Raw genomic sequence first — 25,877 nt, 5'->3', positions numbered from 1 at the left:
ATACATTTCGAGGGATTTTTCACATCTTGGTCACGTTTTCTTTTCCTTTTCTTTTTCAGTTTTTGTATGATTTTCTTGAAGAGATTCATCGGAACTGAGCCTGGGAATTAAAAAAAAAAGTGTATCGGTGCGCAGTTTTGGAGGCTCAGTAGTGATGTGAGGGGCTGATAACACATTTCAGCAACAAAAGCGAGGGGCAGAGAGAGAGAGAGAGAGAGGAGAGAGTGAGAGCGAGCGAGTGAGCGAGCGAGAGGGAGAGAGAGAAGGCCCTTTGGAGGAGAAAACACAGCGAGGAACAGCCATCACAAATAAGGAGGACAAATCGGGGGGATAGTGGATCGTTTCGGAGTTGGAGGTGGTGGGGGATCCAGCCGAGAAGACAGCCGCAGTGAGTTTGGAGCCGTTTTGAGCTGATTCGATGCGGAGAATGAAAAGGAGCCGGATGACGACGGAAGCAATGAAAATATCACACATGTAGCTCGTTTGGGTGTAAATATTATTCTCCTTCCTCCTGTCCTGCTGGCCCCCCCGCCCCCCGACGAAGACAGCCTTTGGGGAGACAGAGAAATAGATAGAGAGTCAAAGTGTGCACCTATGGAAATGTTTATGATGAGAGGAGACGTGGAAACGAGCCGCGCCATAGTACGGGCGAGCCTTTCGGACACGCCGAGTTGGGCTCCTTGTCACGGGCAGCAGTGAGACGCAAGACCCGGGCTTTTGGAGATGCAAATTAGGCTGTGTGTTCTGCCTCCGTTTGAGGTGAAACCCCGCTTTTTGGTATCTTAACACACATTGTGGATTACAAATTTTTACACAGCTGACTCGGGGGGACACAGAGTGGGAAAACAAAACAGTAAAACTACACTGCATGTGAAGGAGGAAAAAAAAAAAGCCCAAAGCAGGATTCAGCAAACTGAGAAGGCGGCCTCGGTGTCGTCAGCAACAGTATCCTGCCCTTTCTCTGACAGCAAAATACGCGTTATGGACACATAATTTCTACCGTGCTGCACCACGGACAGTTTTGGAGCAGACCAGGGACGTGAAACGGTGTAAATGTGGGTGACACTGCTACCAAATTTCGTGGGTCAAACGAGGGATCTAGACTAGTTTATTTATTTTTCTTTCTACATATCCCCCCCTCCACCTCCACTTCTTCTTCTTCTTCCTCCTCCTCCCCTGGACCCCCTTTTTTCTTTTTTCTTGCGGGAAGATGGGTTGTTTGGGCAACAGTAAGACCGAAGACCAGAGAAATGAGGAGAAGGCACAAAGAGAAGCAAACAAAAAGATAGAGAAGCAGCTCCAAAAAGACAAACAAATATACAGAGCAACACACAGGCTACTACTTTTAGGTGAGTTTGATTTTTTTTTTTTTTTTTTTTTAATTTTTTGTTTTCTCTGCTAGCTGCTTTACAGGCAAGGCCTCAGTCTGCACAGTTGAGGCTCTGCTTCCTCCCTGCATAACCTTCTGGGATGTTGTTTTGGGAAACATTGTCAACAGTGTGACTTTGCCATTGCATAAGGCTAAAAATGCAACACTGTGCTGGGTTTTCAGCATGTTGCTGTCAAATTGGCTGTCTACCACTGCCAACCTCAAAACATGCTGTAGCAGAGTCCATAGGTTGATTTGAGAGTATACAGTGATGCAGAGGTGAACATATAAGGTGAGTAAACTACTGTCAGTGCTCATTGTAGGATAAACAAACACGGACATCAAGAAAAACAGGTTTTATTGTTATTTATAGTCAATCTATACATGTTTTTCTTTACAGAACATGTCCATCTTAAGCTGTATCAGTTTGGGACTGAATAGCATGGTGTACATTGTTCATTTTAATCCTAATCATGCATGTGGGCTTGAAAAGTCAGCTAAACTAACACTAGTTTTACATGACATGCCAGTTTGTGGGTGTGTAGCCCAAACAGTGTCTTAAAATAATGTGACTATGAGGAAAAACACTCACTGAAATCTACTTAATGAAGAAATGAACATGTGTCAGCCTCAACATGTGTGTGTGTGTGTGTGTGTATGTGTGTCAGACAGTGAACTGGAGGTGGGCTGGGTCTCCACATTACATAAGAGACAAATAAGAGTGTCTAACTTTCCCCCACCGTGCTCTCTTGTACACTCCTTGAATGTCCACTTGCAGGCTTATCACTTCTAAGAAGTCGCGGTGTGCTCGGTAGAAATCATAATATTTGATTACAGAAATGCCAACGAGGGTGCGTAGTGTACGACAAGCCGGTATTTGTGTTGGGGAGGAAGTTGTGGTGACTTTAGGAAAGCAGAAGGACAGGACCCACATGAAAAACAAAACAAAGATGTCTGCTGTAAAGTTAGCTGACTTTCCATTATATAATCTACTAGTTTGCCTGTATGGCAGACCTGTGGACCTGCAGGCTGGTATTTGTGATGCTGCACATTTTGGGGGTATCTTAATACAGTTGGACCTCAATTCAAGCCTGATGCAGCTGCACAATGTAATCTAGGCCCTGCACTATGTTTATATTGTTTTTAGGGAAAGATACTATGAGAGGTTTTCTAATCATATTAGTACTATAAAGAATGTAGTGTTTTGTGCCAACCAGAAATCAAAGTGCAGCATTCGTGGTGTCAGTCTTTGTGTTGGGTGCAGCTAACACACAAACGTTGGCCATCTGTTTGTAGAACAAAATGTTTAGTGTCTGCCCACCTGGCTGTAGATGTTGATCAGTGGATTATGTTGCTCAGTATAATTGTAATTTGCAACTAAAACTACTCTGGTCATTGGATTAACACAATCACCTTAATTAAAGTGTCAATGGATGTGTGTCTTATGTTAGCTAGGGTATGTTTCACAGTTCAGCTAACAAAATAACACTTTTTCAGACTTGAGCCTCTTTCCTTCCGATATAATGACCTTCAGGGAACCACAGTTGATATATCAATCATCTACATTTATAATTGTGATGGTTTAAAAATGAACTAAAACAAATAAACTACCTAAAATGTATGGACAATGTTACATGAATGAGGACTAGTTTTAGATGCCATAAGCTCCTCAGACTTCCCACAAACATTTATCCAGTCAAGTACTTTTTAATTTAATTCATATTGTTTCCTAAAATGATATATTTTAATAAGTCCTCGATACATTTTCAGACCTTGGAAAAAAACATCAGGATAATAATCTGAGGAACGTAACATATTTCTTGTGATGTATTCACATTTTAGTCTTTTTTATGTCGGACAAGAAAACATTAAGCACATAATTAAGTTTTATTTATCTTTATACCTTCTACATAATCATACCCATGATTCATTTCAACTTTTTATTAACTACAAAGTTGTCTGACAGTCCATAATTGAAGTGAACTTGTCGGTTAAAATCATGGCAAGTGTTTGAGTCAACCCTGCAATTTTATTTCTCAATCTTTGCAAATGAAAGTGATGATCTTGTGTGCACAGAGCACTGCAGATGTTTGTTATGGTAATACACTACCACAGTTATCTCTTATTTAACTGCAGTAAATGTTACATTGATTAACAGGTTTGTATCCTTCCCCAGAGATCTCTCACATTTTGACTGAGCAGAGTTCATCACTTTTCTCTGACTGTTCAGTGACTTTCTGCACACTTTACATCTGTGTCTGCATTACAGTGAAACATTTCTCCATGTATTTGCATGTCTTGGCTTCTGATTAGAAACATTAACCACTGGTGTTGCCAGGAATTTAGTCATTAAGGTTATTGATTGTTCAGAGCTCACCAGATCTACCAGCAGCCATGCAAGCTGCCAACACACTAACACATCTTCCTTTGAGGTAGAAACAACAATATTCCAATTAAATACAAGCTGCACGAAAATAAAATAGTGTTTAAAAGTAAAAATGTATGACATTGATTTAGAAATTAAAAGACAAGACACTAAACAAGACTAACAGTGACCAAGTCTGGAAGTGCACATTTTCATATTTTGAATGCTTTGTATTATGGACACAGTTCAGAGGAGATTCAGGTTCAATACCCAACCTCAATGAGTGTGTCTGCTTTCAACTGAAATGGCCCCAAATTTACCAATGCACCTCTGTACTTTGCTAAATCCAATTAAATGCATTTGCACTTTGCAAGATGTTTTTGGCATTTCTGCATTGTGAGGTGGTGCAGGGTGTGTGAGAAGACAGGAAGATGTGAGTGAAACAGGAGAGCGGACATTGTGCCATGAGGTCATCAGTCAGATTGAGAGCATGATGAGTTATGAGTTCATGGTATGCACTGTTGGTTGCTGAGCCACCAAAATGCCCAACTCAGACTACTGTCTGGCTTGTCTGATAGTGTGATTGGCTACCACAAATGTCCCATCACTTACTATTGGGCTTAATATAGGACTTATAGTTTGAGGACACCGGACAGATAGTGACAGTTATCCTTTTTCCTCCATTGGAGAGATCCAACATGGCTGAGAGTAAAGTCTCCTTTCTGAGATGCCATGTCATGCCCATGTCTTCATAGTCTGATATTTGATAAGTGTGTGTGTGTGTGTGTGTGTGTGTGTGTGTGTGTGTGTGTGTGTGTGTGTGCGCGCGCCTTCTTTATTAATTCATGTTAAGTTACAGTCCAGTTCATCTGATAGCAATACATCCAAACATGTCTTTAGTCACTCATTGAGGCTTAAAATGCCAAATGATGTGTTTTCTTAGACTTATACTGTTAAGACTTAAAGTATAATAATTCAGACAGGTGTTCCATAACCTCAAAATAAATACAATGTTTTGATCTTTTGCTCAAGGAATAAAGGTCATTGTTTAATTCTTGATCCTTCTTTCTGTTGTAAAGATAAAATCAAGATAAATATACCACTAATTCAAAAAGTGTTAAAGGGCCTTAGACAGGAAGTACATCAGAGTGCAAAAGAGCTGCATCTTTTTAAGATGATCTCTCAGAGCCAGTTGTACTACAGATTTGACATTACAGAGAAACGGCTGTAAGTTTCGTTCTTACATTGCACTGAGGCTAGCTAAAGACCTGCAGCATACAGCTGGCTGGCTAGCAGTACTGTATGCTACCAGTTTCTATCAATTCCTTTTAGCGGTATCACTTTAACAGTTATGGCAATAGATGATGATATTATTATTATTATTATTATTATTATTGTTATGGAGATGATCACATTTGCTCCACATGACATATGATGAGCTTCTGAACTAGAAGAAATGTGACAGTGGATTGAAGGGGGCACTTGGTAAAATTGGAGGTTAAAAGACAAATCCCCAAAAAATGGACAACTGGCAGTGAAAAATATTAAAAATTAAGTTGCTGTCAAATCCAGCTGACACCTGTAAAAACACACCAGTTCATGTTAAGAGTTGTTTGTTTCATGTTGCTATATGAAGGTATTTATGTACAAGATTTTAAGCTCACAACAGTAAACCAAAAAAATCCTCATTTCATAATCAATCACATTGGTGGTCTGTTTCAGGCAGCTGTACATTAGTGGAGGTTATTGAGACTGGAAACATTTTTTACAAGTTTAAATGACCTGCTGTAACAATCAAAACCACATATGAGGCTCCTTGCTGGTGAATCCAACATGTCTTCCTCTGACTTGTCCTAGATAGCACATTCAAACTTTGTGTTAAGGATACTACCTGCCAAATGTTTTTCTATTGAACACATAATATATAGTTTCTGCTCTTTGAAGGGAAATGTTAAAGCCATATGTTACAGAAAAGTTTGAAGTCTAAACACAGTCATCATCACAGCTCCAACTGTAATCTCCTGCGATTGTGATCACAGTATCTAGTGGAATAATCCAGTTTATTATTTCAGCCATGACCATGCAGCAGTGTCCTTGCCTCCACTCCCTAGTTTTTCCCAAATAAAAAAAAGTCAGTCACTTATGAAAATTTGCTGTTTGTTCATTGAAAGTTTTGTATAGAAGATAGAAAGTCACAGCCAAAACAGCTTATGAATATACAAATTGAAAACCTTTTCAGTGCAATTCAAATAAGGGACACTACACGGTGGCATTTCAGACAAATGTGTATGGTCTCTATCCCGAAACTGTGTGTGTGATCTTGTTTCACATGTAAACAGATCCCTAATATTCTCTCTCTCTCTCTCTCTCTCTCTCTGTCTCTCTCTCTGTCTCTCTCTGTCTCTCTCTCTCAGGAGCTGGTGAGTCAGGAAAGAGCACCATAGTGAAACAGATGAGGATCCTACATGTCAACGGCTTCAATGCAGAGTAAGTATGATAAGAGTAAAGTAACTGAACATGAGCATATGTCCAAAGTAGGTTTAGGTAGTATATGCTCGGGTAGCTGTGTCCCATTTCTGAGGCTCCAGAACGAGGCCTGATGATGTGTCCATGGAAAAAGTTGAATCTTTACGTCTTCTCAGATTCTTGACAAAGTTCTACCCCCAAAAGTTTGACAGATGTTTGATACAAGTGGTAAACAGTAAGCGTTCAATCATACCTGAGATCACAGTAAGAGCTGTGACATTTCATTTTATCATTTGATAAAGACACCTTAAAAATAGTGTAGTTTAATGTGCATCACTATAACCCTCTTTTTAGCTGTAAGACATTTGTGTTTAACCACATATTCAAGCTGCTAACAAGAATGAACAGTGAGAATTATGTCTGGCTCCCATTACACAACCTGTTACCCTGATGTAGTGTTTGAGATGTGTATTCACCAGTGACTCATGACCACCTGAACACAAATACCTGGTTAACAGGTTGTGGTCATGTGATTTTCCCCAACCTTATGAGTTGACATGGACTGGCTATATGCCGTATTAAACAATTGACCAGTATGCAAGTATACTGATGGCCACAAAGGATGGTCCAGTTGTGTCTTTCAGCAAAAGCAGGCCGCTTTTGGAGGAGCATTTAAAGTTAGACTGCCCTGTTGAGTCTACCCATAATAATGTTTGTGAAATGTGGACTTTATAGGTTATGTTTGACCCTCTGCAAAAGAAACAAAGTCAAGCCTGGACTATTGAAGTTATCTATTTAACAGAGTGGCAGGAAGAGTTGATGGACATTTGATTGTTTTGGCTGAAAGTGACTGTTTAATGAGGTAATCCTTCTCCTGTTAGTTGGCTAGCTGTCCATGTGAAGTGAATGGAAATATGAGTTTGCCAACTTAGCGCTTGATCATTTTGAATGCTAAATGAAGTAGTATGACTTAGCTTGGCTCCATGACATCTTCACCGTCAACATTCACTGTGGGCATGCAGTTCCCTTTTGGGAACTATAGTTGTTGAATATATTAGTGAGTATTATTAGCACATTTAGGAATAGATGCTCATTAAGCCTAGAGTAGGACAGACTATCGTGTCTGTGCATTTCAGAGAGATCACCAGTCTGGTGACCCAAACACAGTGAAACAACCATCAGGATTTATTTCCAGATACTTTTTTCCCCTGTCATTAGCAGGACCCCAGCCTTTGCCTCATATTATCAGAAGCTGACATTCCTCTGCTTCTGTCGATGTAAATTAAATTGATTTATCTGTGTTTTAGCATTCCTAATTTAAGGATTCTTCAATTTAGTCTCTGGAGACAAAGCTCTCAAGTGTTTTTTATGGAAGATTCCAATTCTCCTGCTCTTTATTTATTTTGCCTTTTCATCAGTGGATCACATCCTTGACTTGTGCTTGTTTCATTGAGTAAAGTTTCATCTGTGTGTCAGTGACTCGGCATGCTTTGGTCTGGTGGTTGTAATGAGGATGGAGGCATCTTTGCAAGGTTAGACTAGAAAATCAGCACCTAAGGCAGACAAGAGCGTATGACCCAGCGCGTGACTCCACAACACTGAGCTCTGTGTGTGTGTGTGTGTGTGTGTGTGTGTGTGTGTGTGTGTGTGTGTGTGTGGATATACTGTATGTTTGGGTGGGTTGGTGTCAACAAGAGACACACAAACACATACAGCATCACCACTTTCAGTCAGATCTGTGACATTGTTTGAATTATCTGGGTTGTTTTTTTGTTTTTGTTTACCGAGCTATGTATGTCTCCTTTGTTTCCTTGCGTGTAGTGAACAGGAGTACTCCCATATATGTGGCTCCATATGCGTTTGACTGTTAATGTGAGGTCCAATGTCATCTTTTAAGTCTGTAACAATGAATCACCTTTGTTTTTTGAAGATCTGTTCAAAGCAGAACTTACAGGCCAGTTGCTTGTGGGTCTCCACATGACAAGCATAGTAATATGTTTTAATGAGCTTGGATCCTGAGGCAGGACATAAATTTACTGATTTGGGACTGAAAGGGTTCAGTAACGCCTGTGATAAAAGATTTGGGTGAATGGATTGAGTGTTGTGGTAACCTAAAGGTCAGAGTAATTCGCTTGTGACCGGAAGACTGTTCCATTTGCTGGCCTGATTTGGAGAAAAGGGATGAATGACTGACTCAGCGCTCTCTATTCTTTCAAAAACTATGACTGAGCTGCCCTACCCAAAACCTCTGATCCAAAAGCTCTCGGCACTAATGAGAGCAGTGACTCTGAAGCAAAACCGTAAAGTTGATGCAGGCTGCAAGACGAAACAATGAGCCAAAAGATGCTAAAATGCTCAATACAGTTGAATGACTAAGTTTACATAAAAGTAATCATATGATCCATTATTAATGTAAAATATGGATTGATATACACTTTATGTATGTATGTTTTTATTTTAATGTTCACAGTTTTATATTGACACAAGTCATTTGAAGGCAGCCTTGTCAACCCAGTTTAAAGGTTCTGGATCTTGTATTGGCCATTTTTCATTTTGCTTTTATACATTTTCCAGACAAAAAAAAAAGAAAAGTATTCGTCGCCTTTTAAATTTTTTTTATCCCATGCATTCTTTTTCCCTGTAAAAATATGGCCCCGACATCACCCACAATGCACCTCAGCTGTCGACAGTTCGGTTGGAAATGTAATTCTATTGTTAATGAGTTAGTTGAAAAATACTCGTAGGTGATCGGCTAGTCCTCAATCAAGAGTTAAGCAGTAATGTGCCATTAATTGTGCATAGCTTGGAATAAATTGTAGCTGCGTGTGTTTTTTTGAGCAGCTTATTCTGCATATAATGAACATACATTTAATAACTCATTTAAGATTTAGAATTTCTGACAAAAGTGTCACGGTGGTGATATAGATTTCTTCCTGTCATCTGCTTTACATTTTCCCTGCATACATTCACTTTAACGTGTTACTAAACATCATCACTGTAACAAGTATGGTGTGTCATGTCTTCTTTTTTTTTTTTTTTTTCTTTCTCCCCCTCTCTTGCTAACCACACACAGGCATGCAGTCGCTCTCTTAAGACTGGAGAGTGCAGACACACGGCCATGTGATTTTTAATGACTATCAGGTTGAAAATGTAAAAAGGCCTTCTCAATCTCCCTCCTAACCCAATAAACTCAGTCTTAACCCCCCTTTTCTCTCTCTCCTACTCTCTCTCTCTCTCTCTCTCTCTTTTTCTCTCGTGTTTCTCAGAGCACAGTGACCTCACAGGCTTCTCGGGTTCTGTTACCATTTGCCAAAGAGTATTACACGAATGGTTTCAAGTGTGTGTGTGTGTGTGTGTGTGTGTATGTGTGTGTGTGTGTGTGTGTGTGTGTGTGTGTGTGTATTTTTCAGGCTCTGTTTTGAAGTTCATGTGATTGATGCATCAACCAGGGCTGGACGATATCACCTGAAATCAATACCAAGATTAAATTGTCACATTTACTTTGGCAACGATTACTGAAATGATACTTTATTAGATACGCCTGTACACAAGATTTTCCATCCTCACAGTGGACCTTCTTATTACATTTTTCACTCACCAAGAAACAGAATAATTATTTAACATATTCAGTCATTTAGGACATTTTTAGGTACTTGCTAAGAGATAGAAGCTCTATTTCAACTATCAAGAAGCTATCAAAGTAAATAGCTTAAAATTCTATATAGATTTGAATATTACTTTTATGGCCTCTGTTATCCTGTTCCTTCAGCTGGAAGTTTTAAAACATTATTCTAGCAAAGGTTTGTCTTAACAGATTGCTGCATCTGCACACAGGAGACACCTTTACTGTTTCATAGCAGCGTAGCTAACTTGGGTGTTAACATCACTTTATGCTGCTGGTACACAAGACTTTAACTGTTGCATTCATTGCTTACTGCCAACCTGACTGTGCCATCAGCCAGCTAGCCGCCTGTCATAAGCGCACACACACACACACACACACACACACATAGCATGAACGCCACCAAACAGACTGTTACTCCACTATTTTCTGGTACATTTCACATTTAACTTTGTATTGTGCTGTACCATGTTTACTAAAGACAAACTGTGCCCACATGACGGACATGATTTCCAGCCACCTCCAGCTGCTTTCCTCCAACAGTCGTCACGTCTACCTGAGTTTGACCTGCATTGTTAATCACGTAGCTTAAAACTTCCTGATTGAACAATACCGACTTATGGTATGAGCAAACACTCACTAGTTGTGTACTTTTTGTTGTTGCTAGGTGCCAGCCAACGAAAGAATTCATTTATTGAGCATACCGACATGACTGAAATGAGGTTGATTACAGAGCCATAATATCAGTTTCTGTAACTTTTCAATGGCTCTCCGAGTCCTAGCTGCATGGACAACAGAGCAAATTGTGTAATGGATGTTGATGATGAGCTAAAATACACTTATGAATAGTATTGCAGCAACATGGCAGCTTGGCCATGTGTTAACAATTGTCTGCATGTGTGTATATGTATTTTGTTGAGTTTGTGCGAGTGTATTTTCTGTTTAATTGGAACATGGTGTTTGAGAGAATATGTTCTTAGTATTAATCTGTTCATGTTCCACACTCTTTGCCAATCAGGACTTTAGCAAACAAGTTAGACATTCCTTTTTGTTCGTATGAATGTAGCGTAAAGGTTGAGCTATCGAGATAGAGTCTAACTTATTGCAATCTAACTTATATTAACAATGGCACGTCTGCATTTGCAATTGTAAACTGCTACTGCGATTAATTACCGAGTCTGTCCATATCATGGTTAGCATGTGTAAAACTAGTCTGATCATTTTGAAACAGCTCCCCCTGCAGCCTATTAAATGTAAGTAAGTTAGAGACTACTATCTGACCTTTTTTGATGCGTCATGCAGCTGTAACCGGGACTGTTCAAGCAGTAAACTCCTCATAGATTTGACCAGTCATGTGATGTTTTCAAGAAGAATTGTGCAGTTTTTGTTTTTTGGTAAACAGATCAATGAGTCAAACTTTAAAATGCAAATGGTACTGACATAAAGACATTGAAACGTTGCATTGCATGCCGTCTAGTGCTTCAGTGTCACTTGTGAACAAGTAAAAACCTGGCACAGGACAAAGAGGCCCATCTCGCCCTTTGTCACTGACATAGAACTATTGTACACACAATGCGTTGCGGTCCTGGGAGGCTCAAGGTGACAGATAACTGGCTCTCTGGTTGCCTTTTATTAGAAACATTTCTGTCACACACAGTCCAAATGTCTTGTACAAACAGCTATCCTTCACAGACATAATTTCTCTACCACGCGTGCCAATGAAGGTCTGTTTACCCTTCCCAGATCAAAAACAAACTCAATGCAGCTCGCTGTTGTGTACCATGTCATGGTAACATGGAACTCATTCTCGTTACCTTTTTTTCTTTTCTTTTTGACTTCACAATAACAATGTTTGCAAACTAAACAGTAGTCTTCTCTCGTGTTTAAGAGAAGAAAAGCAGTGTAGTGATGATGTAAATATATATGCAATTACATATTTTAATTACCTACTGAATTAAATTGCTATTTTGGCTCTTAATGAACTGTGAACTTATCGATAACTGTTGTTGGACTGGATGCAGTTTTATTTCACTTTATTATTTGTGTGATGATTATAGTGTCCTGTCCTGCACATTGATGATGATTTCATTGAACCTATGTGTCTGTTTCAGAGAGAAGAAGCAGAAAATTAATGACATCAAGAATAATATTAAAGAAGCTATTGAGGTAAGTGACCAAATTATTCTGTTACTTCAACTAATTGCACTGTGAAAAAAGGTCATCTGTGTGTCTGTCAGCCATACTGAAATGTATTTTGTGTGTGTGTGTGTGTGTGTGTGTGTGTGTGTGTGTGTGTGTGTGTGTGTGTGTGTGTGTGTGTGACAAACAGACCATAGTTACAGCTATGAGCACCCTGACACCACCGGTGCAGTTAGCGTGTCCACAGAACCAGTACCGCCTCGAATATGTCCTCAACCTCGTCAGCCAGAAGGACTTTGAGTTTCCATCTGTAAGTAGGCAAAGCAAACACACACACACACACACACACACACACACACACACGCAGACCATTACACAGATTGTCTTCACACCAGTTTTAAAAGAACCTTTCTTTTTTTTTGAATAACTTTCATAAACATTTCAGGTGCATCCCTTTTTGTGTAACTGTGGTTAAATTAAATGTAGGATTGATTTAGTAACCTCTCTGATCACCTCATGTTGTTTGTCCTGTTTGACTGTCGGTGTACAGCTGTGGCAACAGGTGCAGGCAGGTTTGTCGGTAGATGAGAGTAGATAATAGTTACAAAATCCCAGGTGTTAATCTCTTGACACTGAGCTTTACTAATGACCTCATGGGTAATATCTGTGCTGGGTTCAGTATTCTCAGTGGGACATTCCCATTAACTAATTGTCCATGCCAAGAGACCAAACCTCAGAGTCTCACTGTTTATCCACCTGTGGGGCCACAGACTTAATTCACTTTCCAGTTCACTCAGTCTCTCATTTGAATAGAAGCTGTAGTTAATTTTCTAGTATATGGGAATTCATTGTGTTTAAAGTCCTGCTGCTGTGGTACCTTTTTAATATGTCGTCGTCTGTCTAACTAAATGATAAAACACTAAATATTCATAGTAACACCACACGTCTAACTTATAGTTTACATAATTAGATACCCATTGGATTTCATTAATTAGGGAAAAATGTACCAATACTGTACCAGTCAGTTATCATACGTCATATTACTCTTCTGACTATCTTCTAAAACCTGCCTTCTTTTAATGTTCAGATGTTCATTTCAGTTCATTTCAGTTTAGTATGAAAATCGACCTTCAGAGTCTTGAAATATAATTATTTTCATCAAATTTCAATGATTAGATTTCAACATGTGGATATAATCATTCACATTGATATACAATTGATTTTCATATGAATCATTTTAATAGAAATAAAACCGTAAACACTGGCATGGTCCTCTTAATGCGTTGAGGCACAGAGTTCATATTAATAGCGCCCCTGTGTTATAGGATGATGAGTATTTTTGACTTTCCTGCTAATGAATGTATTAATTGATGTAACAACCTAATTAGTAACATCTTGTGTTTTAATGTATGATGGTGATTATGTAGGGACATGAGGCACCTGAAGAGCCTCTTGTTTCTTTCCATACAGCCCTGATGACCTTCAGCAAACAGGGTCAGCTGTCCTGTCAGCACCAAACTAGCACCCATACATCCTAGCACCCTACTGATGTCTCCTTGTCTCTGCCTCTCAGCTGAAAACACACGTGTAGCTTCCAGAAAGTTGAGCTAGAATTCAGGTTGTTTTATGGATCGACCAGTTCGATGGTTAACCGTTATAATGGGATGCTGTAATAGGTGGAGGGAAGAGGGGGATAGAGGAAGTATTACATCATGAAAGGAAGAGATTTTTTTTTTCCTCTTCTTCTTAAAGCACATGACTGATTTATAAAAGAGCGCTCTGTTTGTAAACACATGATGAGTTTGCTGTCATGGAGAGCTACATGATGAAAGGGGCGACACAGACGGCAGGATTTCTCTCGCTAACAGGGCATCCATATTGCAAATAAAGACACATTTTCCAGCTTTAGTGGCAATTTGAAGGATGTGAGGGTTCCTCCTGAAATTAAAAGTGAATCTTTAGTCAGAATGTAACGCCTCAAGAACATCTTAGCAAAAGAGGAAAAGGGGAGAGAGATTACAGATTGTTATAACTTTTCATACATAAAAGTTTTTCTACCTCAGCATCAGATCAGATATCAGGAGAGACCTGCATGAGAAAAAGTTTGAAACAACTCTGAAAGCAAATCAAGTCGTTACACAGACCTTGTAAACATATCTTTTTTTTGCTACTTTCATACTCGGTTCCTCTTTGACACACCAAATGTACTGAGTTGCTCAAATACACAGTTTTACAATGAATAGTTATAATTGACATTCTGGGTAGAGTGACTTTCATTCCCACTTCCAAGGAAATGATTTAGATGACTGGAAATTTTTGTAAGGAAGTGTAAGTGATGAGATGAGAAAAAAATCTTATGGAAAATAATGATCCCAAAGTGAGGACAAATTCAAGATCGAGTGCAGCATGTGTGTGTTTGAGCCAAGTGATCATCTTTTCCAGATACATTAATTAATGAATTAGTTTATTTACGCTCTCATCCTGAGTGATTTATAGCATGTGAACAGACAAACGACTGCTCAGCGACCCTTCATAGAGACATATTGACTCTTGCATGAATCAAACCTGCCATCTTTCTGTAAGGGAATGATGCTCTTTTTAACCACTAGATCACCCGGCTTTCCCAGGAATTCCACTCATGCTGAGCTGTTGGGATGCAATTATTTGTTTATGCTTGCTTGTTTGTTTGGCTTTTCTTGTTTGGACTTGACTTGTTTATGGAGAGCACGGCATACTTTCCAAGTTATAAAACAGTATGGCGAAAGTATATCTTCCCTTTCATCAGGATCGGCCTGAGAAAGAGGGACAGGGGTGATGCCAGGTGTGTGTGTGTGTGTGTGTGTGTGTGTGTGTGTGTGTGTGTGTGTGTGTGTGTGTGTGTGTGGTTGTTTTTATGCTTTACGAAACTTCTACATATGATTACACATAGAAAATTGATCCATTCTGTTATAAAGTCATATAATTGAAAGAATGTGTGTTTTATAAGAGTGAGACAGACAGGCGTCTGTGTATTACTGCTCTGAATAAGAAAGCAGCCTATGCTTGACCTGAATTAAGGTAATTCATTAACATCGCAACCAAGAAGTTCCTGTTAAAGGTGCAGTGTGTAGAATTTAGCAGCATGTAGCAAAGTGGACTTGGCAGGAATTGAATATAATAGTATGTTTATAAGTAGTGTGAAAATAAGAACTATTGTGTTTAAAATGAGCCATTTATATCCACATAAGAGACAGGTCCTCTTCCACAGTTACATGTTGCACCACCATGTTTCTACAGGAGCCCAGAATGGACAAACCAAACACTGGCTCTAGAGAAGGCCTTCATGGTTTTGTTTGATGTTTTTTCTTGAGTTAGGAAGTTAGTTAGGAGCTTTATTGTCCCATCAGTCGATATAAAAGTCATAAAAACAAAGATAAGCTGCAAACCCTTATATTTGAGGATGGTTTGCATTTTTCCTTGATAACTGGTTATTTTTAACGTGAAACTGTTTTTGTTTTGAAATAAAAGGGGGGTGGAGAAAGAGAAAACACCTGCAATGTACAGATGATCTGATAATGGGGAGCATTGAACACCTGAGCACAAGTTGAAGCCTGTCTGTAAAGAGTTTGGATCGAAAAGAGGAGGTCCACTAAAGTAACACACATCATTCAGTGATATTTTTAAGCCTGTGTGGAATCATGTTGTGCATTTTTGTGGATGTAATACTCACAAAACAAATAATCCAGTTTTTGAGTGAACTGACATGTCCTCTGTCCTGAAGGACCGTCGAGGATTTATGCCAATTACACATAGTTCATGTAGTATTTTGTACGTGTTGACACATTTCCATGAAGGGGGTGTTTTGACTTGGATTTGTGAAGTTGTTAAGTTATAGGGTAAATTGAATTCTCCTTTAGTTCCTCTATAAATGCCCAAAACATATGGTGCCAAAGGGGACTGTTGGCTGGATATCAACATCAGTACCATTGGAAAAGTGCCTTTAACATGAAGTACCACTGTCAAATAGTGGAAAGTAATTTACTTATTCTTTAATCAGATAGCCCTTCATCTAAACTAGAAATCTTTGCTTATTTTGCCATTTATTTGTTAAGACAAGCTTGTTGCTCATGTTAAGACTAACTGTAATCCACAGATGTTTGGCTTATGTTGCTTAAAAATAAAAAAAATAAAAAAGGTTGTACATTGAAACACAGAAACCCATCTATCATATTAGCACCACTATCAAAAAATGTGAAATGATACACAGTTCATGTGTTGCCCTGTAATCCTCCTCACACCTGTAGACTGCAGATGCATTTCCAAAACATGCACTATATATAAACTATACACAAAGACAGAGTAGTTTGCAGTTAAAACTGAGTCCTTTATTTCCATTATGTATTCTAGGGTGACGTTATGATAAGTTTTCTAAGTTACTCCTGGTCTACTGCCTGTCACTGTGTCTTCAGCAACTTTCTGTCCTCTTTGAAATGAAATCTCCAGAGAACACCTGTCGTTCAGTCAGTGAAGACGTTAATCCACACTGTGTCACCACACATTTTATGGTGCCTGTGTACAGTGAGGAGCCTCTTTTTCCCTCCACCCATATTTACCTTTACAGACATGTACACAGGCATCACCCAGACACAACGTACACTGCATGTGGTGTCAACAGAAACAGTGAGCGCCCGGTGCCCTCACACACTCGCCACGGACGACAGACAACCCTGTCCTCGTTTCTTTCTTCTGCCCCAGCTGTCATATTAGGTGTAATATAATGCACAGTGAATAATACGGAATATCTTCTTTCTTTGATTCAGCTGGTGATCTGCTGGTTGACCCGATTTAATCAAGCAAAGGTCGCTGATTATTACCGTATTAAAAATACTATGTGTAACTGCATTTTTCCACGGCCTTTAGATCAAACTGAGCGTGTGTTTTGTAATTCCATTTTAAACAGGTTTCAGCTTGGTAAACATACACAAACATGTACATTTCGCCAGACTCTCCATCTTTTTTCCCTATCCAGATCTGTCTCTCTTTTTTTTCATATATTTCCCTGTCCCTCCTCAGGAGTTTTACGACCATGCAAAGACACTGTGGCTGGACGAGGGAGTCAAAGCGTGCTATGAGAGATCCAACGAGTACCAGCTAATCGACTGTGCACAATAGTAAGTAACCATCTGCCATTCCAGCTTCAGGGTGAAATGACTTTACATTGATGATTGTTAAATATGATACAACAATATTAAACTCTGGTCATTTTTGAGGATTTTGGTAGTAGTGGCGTGATGATAGATTTAGAGTTACGTCTCATTCTAATTTTCATTTTCATGAATCTGTCAATTCATTCTTTTCCCAATAAATAAATAGTTTTGTCTATTTAAATGTCAAAATAAGGATCATAAATGTAAATCAATCCCAAATATACCTTCACATAAGACAAAGAAAATCAACAGTCCTCACAACTGAGAAACTGGAATAAGAGAATATTATCTGGTTATTTTGCTTGAACAATGACTTGAACAATTAATCCACTGATAGAGCTACTGATTTTTTTTTTCTATCAACATTGCTTGGCCTGTAGCCTACTATTTAAGACACAACACATCAACATAACAGCATGTCATACTGCTCCTTCTACTCCTGTTTCCTGTTTCTCTGCACTTTAAAACTCCAAATATACTTTAAAAGCAATGTCATCTACTAAAATAATCATAATTAAACACCTGATGATTCAGTGTATTATCAGTATTTTCCCTGGTGCAGATTTTTAACCATGTGGCACCAAAACTCTCAAATCAGTGTTTGTACCAAGAGTTAAATCTTTCAGGTCTGTAGCCATTGTAGGAGGCGTAAGTCCCATTCTATAATATGGAAAATACAATTCATAGTAGTGTTGCAACTACTGATTATTTTCATTATCGAAAATGTCACAAAATGCTGATCACTGTTTCTCAAACCCCAATGTGGCATCTGCAAGATTTTCAAGTGTAATCAGATAATTTGGACTTTTTTTCCTTTATAAAATGACTCCAAACAATTAATTGAATCTCAAAGTAGGTTGATGATTCATTTAATAGTTAACCACTATGTATTCATCAACTAATCATTGCAGCGCTACACGTGAGACTATTAGGCTGCGTTCACACTGCAAGCCAAAATCTGATTTTTAGCCAATATAGATTGGAACTAGATGGCTCTTATGAAGTCTGAAAAGTCATTAATCACATGAAATCTGAATTTGCAAACCAGATTGAAACCACCTTTGGGAGGTAGTTTCAAATTGCATTTGGACAGATGTGTCTGAGTCTGAACAGCTCCAAACACTCATATCGGATTTGACTGTGTCTCTCTACGTCACTCTATGCGACACCAGACCCGCACTTATTCCAGTTGTTGTTGCTAGCTGCTATCACTGGAGGCTGGCTCCTTTCAACTGGGTTTGTTGTTGCTGTCGCTGTCGCAATTATATGACATCACACAATACACGCTAGATAACGCCTCCGCTCTGACAGCGTTGCCACGGCAACCTGTCAGATTGGTCATTAATGTGGCCCAGTCTGAACAGAGCCAAGTCCGATTTCGACATTTGCTAAAAACAGTGTGGACAGTCAGGCCTAAAAATCAGATTTGAGAAGGAATCAGATTTGAATCAGATTTGCCTGCAGTGTTGCACGCAGCCTTAGTCATTTAATGCAAATTATTTGTATTTTTCATTATAAAAGTTCAGAAATATTAAACTAGTTAGCAGCAACTAAAATGTTTTGGTTTTTATGGCTGTACACTGTTTTTAAAAATGTATTATTATTTAAATGTTTAAAATGTATTTATCACACAGCTGGTCAATGTGAACAAAATCAAATATCACAATAATTTTGACCAAATACTTTAATATTGATATTGGAACAGTATTGAAGAGATGACTATTGGTGCTTTTTTATTTTAATATGGAGAGCTGTTTATAAATGAAGTTTCTTCTTCTTACTGTAATCATTGTTGAATATTCACAGAACAGTAAGTTAACATTCAGTCACACCAGCAGTTAGTGTTTCTTGCTCCAAACCATAGTGGCAAAATGTACTTTGTTGCATTTTTTATTTGGTTTGTTTTGGTTCACACTGCCAGATTACAAGTGAACCGCAGCAAACGTCGTCACATGGGTTTAGGGCATCATGGTGGCTCAGTGATTTTTAAAGTAGTTGCATAGCAGGAAGTGCAGCTCCCCCTGCTCAGTTAGTTGTACACAGTATGGACACTGCTGAAGACCAAGGTATACAGGTGAAAGGTTGCATCATTGACAAACATACACAGACTAAGCTAAACATTTATATATGTATGTATATTTTCTTTCTAGCAGGTGATTGAGATTACACCCTGCGGGGGGATTTTTTATTTACTTATTTATTTACTCTCTTAAAAAAATGTAACTAGATGATTATACTGTTTGAGTTGAAAACTGTGAACATACCAGATGTGACCTTTAGACAGCTGTACTGTAATGTGTCATGTATCAAACAAAATAGATTCATAATAGTCTGCAGTTCATGTTCAATGATAAAGATTTTGCTCTTTAGTAACATCTAGTGGCAGCTGCAGGATACTGCTGCAGACGTTGTGCCCATTAGGTAACTGACTTCAGAGATGTAATAACACTTACTACACACCTTCTTCTGTGTTTTAACTTGACAGACGCTCAGAAAGCTCCGACAGTAGCTTTGTCTTTGCTCGTTCAATCAATAGCTCCAAATCAGAAGACGTACATATGTGTTTGCATCAGTATTTTAATCTGAAGGAGAATGAAGCAATCTCTCACTTGCTGACTCCCCCTGTTTATAAAGTCATGGAGGAATCGCTTGCACTAATATTAAACATTTGCAAATTCCAGCTGACTTTTATGTGCAATGAGCCACTAAACAGTTTCTTTATTGATGGTCATGTTCAACAAATTATGTCAGAAACATTTACTAACACAGTACGTTGTTGCCCTATACAACCAGAACTGCAACCTGTCTCTTAAACTTTTGTCCAGTGCCTCCTTTTCCCAAACCACCTTTTACACTTTACACCTCCAAACATCATTTTTTCATTGTCATTTCAAAATTATAAATATATATTTCCATAAGGGCCTCGTCACTCTTTTTTTCAATCACCTGAGAGAATATTCCATCTATCATTTTCAAAGCAAAAACAGGTATAAAGACTGAACAGAGAAAATTGTAGTTAAAATTTTTTTTATGTAACAGCAGCAGTTTGCAGTGTTGGGAGCAAACATGGCCGGGGCTGAGTCATCTACAGACCAGAGGATGTTTGAAGGAGGAGGAGGGGTGGTGTTTGTGGAGGATACCTTAGCTGCTCGGCTCTGCACTACGAGCCTGAAGCAAGAGCTGCTTTTTTTACTCGTGCATCAGGCTCAGTGAATATTACGTGTGTTTAATTGAACACTTTTAAGTTGATTTGGTCCTCTTAAAAGTTTATATGAGGAGGAAGCCTCCCTCGTGTTTCTCCCTCAGGTGTTTGAGATGGTACAGTCCCGTCTTTTGTTCCCTCCCTCTTCTTGCTCACACATCCAGAACAAAAACACAAGCTCATCCTGCTCTTCTTCTCCTCCTCCTCCTCCTCTTCCTCCTCCTCTGTCTTCCTTCTCTCCATCTCTGTCTGTCTCTCTCTCTCTTTTTTTTCTGGAGCTACTCCAGCCGCACTAGATTGGGAGCTGATAGACTATTAATAGCGCCTGTGGTTGGGTCTCCATGGTAACCATGCTGGAGGCCAGGGCGCTGGGGAGCTATTTTTGAAATCTGCTCTGTAATGTCAGACAGACGCCACTACCTTTCATTCTTTGTCTCTCTTTCTGTTTCTTACTTTCTCTCACCTTTTTAAGCACATGCAGCATGTCACCTTCACATGAAGTCTCTCTCCATCTATCTTTTCTATCATTTCTCTTTCCATCTGTTTCTGTTTGATTCACAGTGATTTGAATACACAGATCAGAGCCACTTTTTGTTGAGGGAAAAGAAGTTTACAGCTAATATTTTGTGTGTTTAGTGATGATCAAACTAAATCATCAAACCAGCACTGCAAGTTTTTGGCCCCCAAATTGATGAAACTTGTAACTTTTTGAAACAGTTCAAACTTCAAAATTCAGATTTTTTTAAATCATACATTCATATGATCAGATGGCAACAGACTGCACACATTAGGATTATTTTGACCAGTCTGTGACGTTTTAAAAGGTAAAAATGTTGAATGTTGGAGAGTCCCAACTTTCTATGGACATAAAGACACTTTTTATTTGTTAGTCGGTTTGAACAAAGGATTGCTAAATGTTTTTTTATGGATGATGATTTAATGAGAGTCAAATCCACTCTTGACTAACACCATTTTTGACACAATAACACTGAAATGTTTTATTTATTGGGGTTCCCTGTTACCAGCACAGCAGCTACTCTTCCTGGGGTCTTTAGAAAAAAGAAATACTACTACTAATACTACTACAGTCAATTCATGTAATAATGTGAATCAATCTTGTTATGTTGCTCAATCACCTGCAATTCAGAAGAAGGTTGAAGGTTTTCATATTTTCCTGTGTCAGGAGATTTTTAATTTGTTTTGGATGTTGCAAGTGGCCCACCTCCCATTTAAAAACCGAAGAACTAATGATGAACTAATGTTAATAATAAAATGTAAAAAAGTATATAACAGTTAAAATTCTCAGGCAACGTCCATGATTCGAAGGCCTAGAGCAGTACACTGTACACATTTTCTCTCTGGTCAACATTTCAGGCTCACACATCTTTTCTTGCTTTTTAATCCCCTTCTTTTTTTCTTGTACTTTACAGAACTTGAAATAAGCCCTACTAAGTTTAACTATTTTGGTATTTCAGACACATTTCCCATTCATTTGGTGCTGTATATCTGCTGTTTTTTGTGTTGTCCTGATCACTTCTATGTGTGTTTATTCCTCTATGGCTCATGTACTGATGCTTTGATGGTCAAACACCGAGCAGTGTCATATATGTTGGTCCAATGGAGAGTTTCAATCACACTATGTTGTGTGTTTTATTGGTCATGATGATTAAAACGTTCAGTTTTCATTCCTGCTAAATGCGGTATGGCATTTAACCTTTTCTCAAACACACATGATGCTTTTTTACATGTTGGAACAGGTTGAGAAATGAAAGAGTCATCTTTGGAGTTTAAAATATTGCTTTTAGTTTTCTATCATTGTTCTCGATCACTAATATTATCCCTTCTTACCTTTTATCTCTTCAGCTTTCTAGACAAGATTGAAATTGTGAAGCAGAGTGACTACACTCCGACAGATCAGGTGGGTGAATTATGATGTTACACGATCTATCCTGTGAAGCCCAAAGATGTGGGTCAAAAATAAAAACATCCCATGTCCCAGTTCCTTAAAGTTTTTCAACCTGATCTAGAAAATAAGTTTGGGAAACTGAACACTTGATCTAGATTTTGCGGCGCAAGTATTTCAAATCTTCAAAAGTATCTTTATGATCTTCACAACATTTTTGTTACAATTTCAGGATTTGCTGCGGTGCAGAGTACTGACTTCAGGGATCTTCGAGACAAGATTCCAAGTGGACAAAGTTAATTTCCAGTAAGTAAAAATGTAAAGAGACAGAACTCATCCAATCAGGAACTGGGCAGATTTCTTACAAAACTGACTCAATGCTACTATTAAAACATGTACTATGAAGGCTTAGATGTTCAGTTTTTCCACATGATGGCAGTATTTTACCTGTGAGCCCTAATCTCTCGTCTGATTTACACAGTATGTTCGATGTCGGTGGTCAAAGAGACGAACGCCGGAAATGGATTCAGTGCTTTAACGGTAACATCTGCAGTCTCACTCTTTCTGCTTTCCTCTCACTTCACTCGGCTCTTTTTCTCTTGCTTTGTCTTGATTTTTTTTTTTTCACTGTTCCTCTCTCTCCCCCTCAGATGTAACGGCCATCATCTTTGTGGTGGCCAGTAGCAGTTACAACATGGTGATCAGAGAGGACAATCAGACCAACCGTTTACAGGAGGCCCTCAACCTCTTCAAGAACATCTGGAACAACAGGTGAAGTGACGCAGATGTCTGCTGGCCTGTTGTTTTCAGTCACGTATTACAAGCAAACACAATGGAGAAAGGTTTCCTTAGAAAGGGTGTTTATTGTGCATGGATTCCCAGGAGAGAAAAGATAACAGATTGATACTTATTGATCAAGCCCAGATGTCAAGCCTGGGAAACTTTTTATGAGCTGTTTTTTTTCTTGATCGATTGTGTAACCATGTGCGGGAGGTCTTTAGCAACAAACACCAATCAGGAGTAGATCACATACTTGATTAATAAGTTCCAGAAGCGTGTAAGCAAACAATTGTTGATGTACTCCCTCATATTGCTGTTTTCAGACATGGAAATGATCTGAACTGTTAAGATGTTCTGCAGGAACCACTCAGACACATTTTGATGGCTCAGTTTGTGTGTGATCTTAATTCAGACTGTTTTATTCTCCCTCAGGTGGCTGCGGACCATTTCTGTCATCTTGTTCCTAAATAAACAGGACCTGCTAGCGGAGAAGGTGTTAGCAGGGAAGTCCAAAATTGAGGAATACTTTCCTGAATTTGCTCGCTACACCACACCTGACGATGGTGAGCAGTCATACTGCAGCTTTATCCACACGCAGATAGTTTGACCTCTTGTAATAATTGTTTGTAAAGTAGGGTGACCAGACATCCCAAACTGTTCTCAGTTCTAGCTGGAAACAGATCTCTGTAAAATACCAGGATGGCCCAGTTTTTCCACCACCTGGGCCAAATATGTCCCAGTTTAAAAAAAAAATCTGATTCCTGATCATGCAAAAACATCCAGTAATATTTCAGCTTTTATCTTAATGTATTTCTTTTTGTGGCTGTGCAGGTAACATGCACAAAGTCTTGACTGGTGACCCCTCTAATAAACTTGATCTCTGAGGGACAGTGCATTTAGTGTCAGTGACCACAAGAGGTCATCCTTGATATACACTTGGGAGATCAATCTGGTAATGCACACCAACCTTGTTGCTGTAGCGTGTTTGAATAGTTATGTGTCATGTAGACGTCTCATCAGTCTCTCTCGTCTTCCAGCGACACCAGAGCCTGGAGAGGATCCACGTGTTACAAGAGCAAAGTACTTCATAAGAGATGAATTCCTGGTAAGTTTGTATGTTTTATACTGTATGAATTTCTTTTATAATGAGCTACATATGGCATGACCAAGAGCATATCTGTTTACTATATATTGTTTGATGTGAAATAGCAATTAAACTTTTTCTTTCTTCATCTACAGAGGATCAGCACAGCAAGCGGGGACGGGAGGCACTACTGTTACCCCCACTTCACCTGTGCTGTTGACACGGAAAACATCCGCCGTGTCTTCAACGACTGTCGAGACATCATCCAGAGGATGCACCTGCGACAGTATGAGCTGTTGTGATGGGAGAAGAAAGGTGTTCGGCCAAAAAAAAAAACGCAAAAACAGATCGGACAATGAAACACCCTGAACCCTGAGTCTCCGAACTCCCCTCTCTTCCAAAGAGGTGTGCGAGCTCTTGTGAAGGCCAAAAGACACACACATACACACACGTACACACACTTACATGAAACACACTCTGAAGCCAGAACTTCCCCTGATGCAAACTCCCTACCTGCAGTAGATCTTTTGATGGATGAAGGGTAACACAAGAACTCTAGGACTCTGATCTCCAACACCACTTTCAGCCATACTCCCAGCTCCTCGCCTCTCGAACATCATGCATTGTCCCCGCACACGTAACCTTCACCTTCCCTAAAGTCTGGACTGTATCTCCTGCAATGAGGAAGGTTCGAGCTGCGGTCGAGATGGAAGTGCAACTTGGAAAGAGATAAATGTTGAATTACTGCAAATAGAGAATAAACGCGTCACAACAGATCAACTGAACACTGTATCTAATGAAAACACAAGCACTGTGCTCAGGACTCGACACTGATCCTTCCGATCACTTACATACATCCACAAATACAACCAACGGGATCTGCTTGCACACAGAAAAACGCATCACACCTGCTTTTTACTGGACTGCATAACCGGGGCGGATCCAGAAACATACTGATCCGCCTACTGTAGCAGCAGCCGACAAGTGACCTGCTCACTGAGCTGTCGGCTGGTATTTTTTGCCATCACAGTGCTTTGAAATTAAACAGACTGAGCGACTGCGCAGCTGAGCCCCAAGGAGCAGTGTTACCACATTGACGGACTAAAACGGACCAGGCTGCAGGGGGGGGCGGGTTCACAAAAAAACAGGACAGAGCTGACTCCGATGTGAATTTCTCTGCTGGAGTTTCGGACACATTCGAGAGGGACGACGATGACGACGATCCCTCGACTCCTCCACAGAACAGTTTTGCCACCTGACTTTGCCTCGTTGATAGTGGAGCAAAACGTGAGGAGGATATATTGAGTTTAAAACAAAAAAGAAACAAAAAACATAATGCCAACTTTTATGGAACTTAACAAACGGAGGGCAAAAAAAGCATCCGTCTACAGTACAGTACCATATAAGTTAAAGAGAACTCTCATCTTGTCATGATTGACCCTGTTTTACTGTCTTCACAGCTGTTTTTGTCTGTGTGGACTTTTGTGCCATTGTGCCCTGTGCGCTTTCTTTATCTTTACTCTTCCTGTCTCTTGTCATTCTCTCCCTGTTCTTTCTCCTCTGCCGTTTCTACTCACTTCTCCCTCTCTTCCTCTCTCTCTCCTCCTTCACTCCTCCGCCACCTCCCCATCTGCACTTTTACTTTACAGGCAGTGCTCTTTTTTTGTTGTTGTTTTTTTTTTTTTTTTAAAGAAAAGAAAATATAATAATCCTGGACTTTAAATAGAAAAAAGGAAGAAGATGACAGCAACAAACAGGACG

General features: G+C 39.3%; 1 protein-coding gene across 1 annotated transcript; it reads left to right on the top strand.

Annotated features, from left to right (window-relative positions):
• The first annotated feature begins 283 nt into the window (after positions 1-283).
• Positions 284-25,796, top strand: gnas (GNAS complex locus). The gene is made up of 12 exons (XM_053317479.1): positions 284-1,349; positions 6,149-6,221; positions 11,934-11,988; positions 12,152-12,271; positions 17,014-17,111; positions 22,213-22,267; positions 22,485-22,558; positions 22,734-22,792; positions 22,903-23,023; positions 23,465-23,595; positions 24,070-24,137; positions 24,272-25,796. The coding sequence occupies exons 1-12, from the start codon at positions 1,211-1,213 to the stop codon at positions 24,416-24,418; spliced, it is 1,140 nt and encodes a 379-aa protein (XP_053173454.1). The 5' UTR covers positions 284-1,210; the 3' UTR covers positions 24,419-25,796.
• The last annotated feature ends 81 nt before the right edge of the window (positions 25,797-25,877 follow it).

This window comes from Scomber japonicus, chromosome 4, assembly GCF_027409825.1.
Source record: "Scomber japonicus isolate fScoJap1 chromosome 4, fScoJap1.pri, whole genome shotgun sequence".
In the NCBI taxonomy this organism is placed as follows: Eukaryota; Metazoa; Chordata; class Actinopteri; order Scombriformes; family Scombridae; genus Scomber; species Scomber japonicus.
This window is presented reverse-complemented; position numbering and strand designations above follow the sequence as displayed.

Excerpts from the sequence above, each read along its gene's own strand:
- gnas (XM_053317479.1), top strand. The coding sequence starts at position 1,211 with ATGGGTTGTTTGGGCAACAGTAAGACCGAAGACCAGAGAAATGAGGAG. Across the intron at positions 1,350-6,148 it reads ACACAGGCTACTACTTTTAG|GAGCTGGTGAGTCAGGAAAG; the intron begins GTGAGTTTGATT and ends TCTCTCTCTCAG. Across the intron at positions 6,222-11,933 it reads GTCAACGGCTTCAATGCAGA|AGAGAAGAAGCAGAAAATTA; the intron begins GTAAGTATGATA and ends TGTCTGTTTCAG.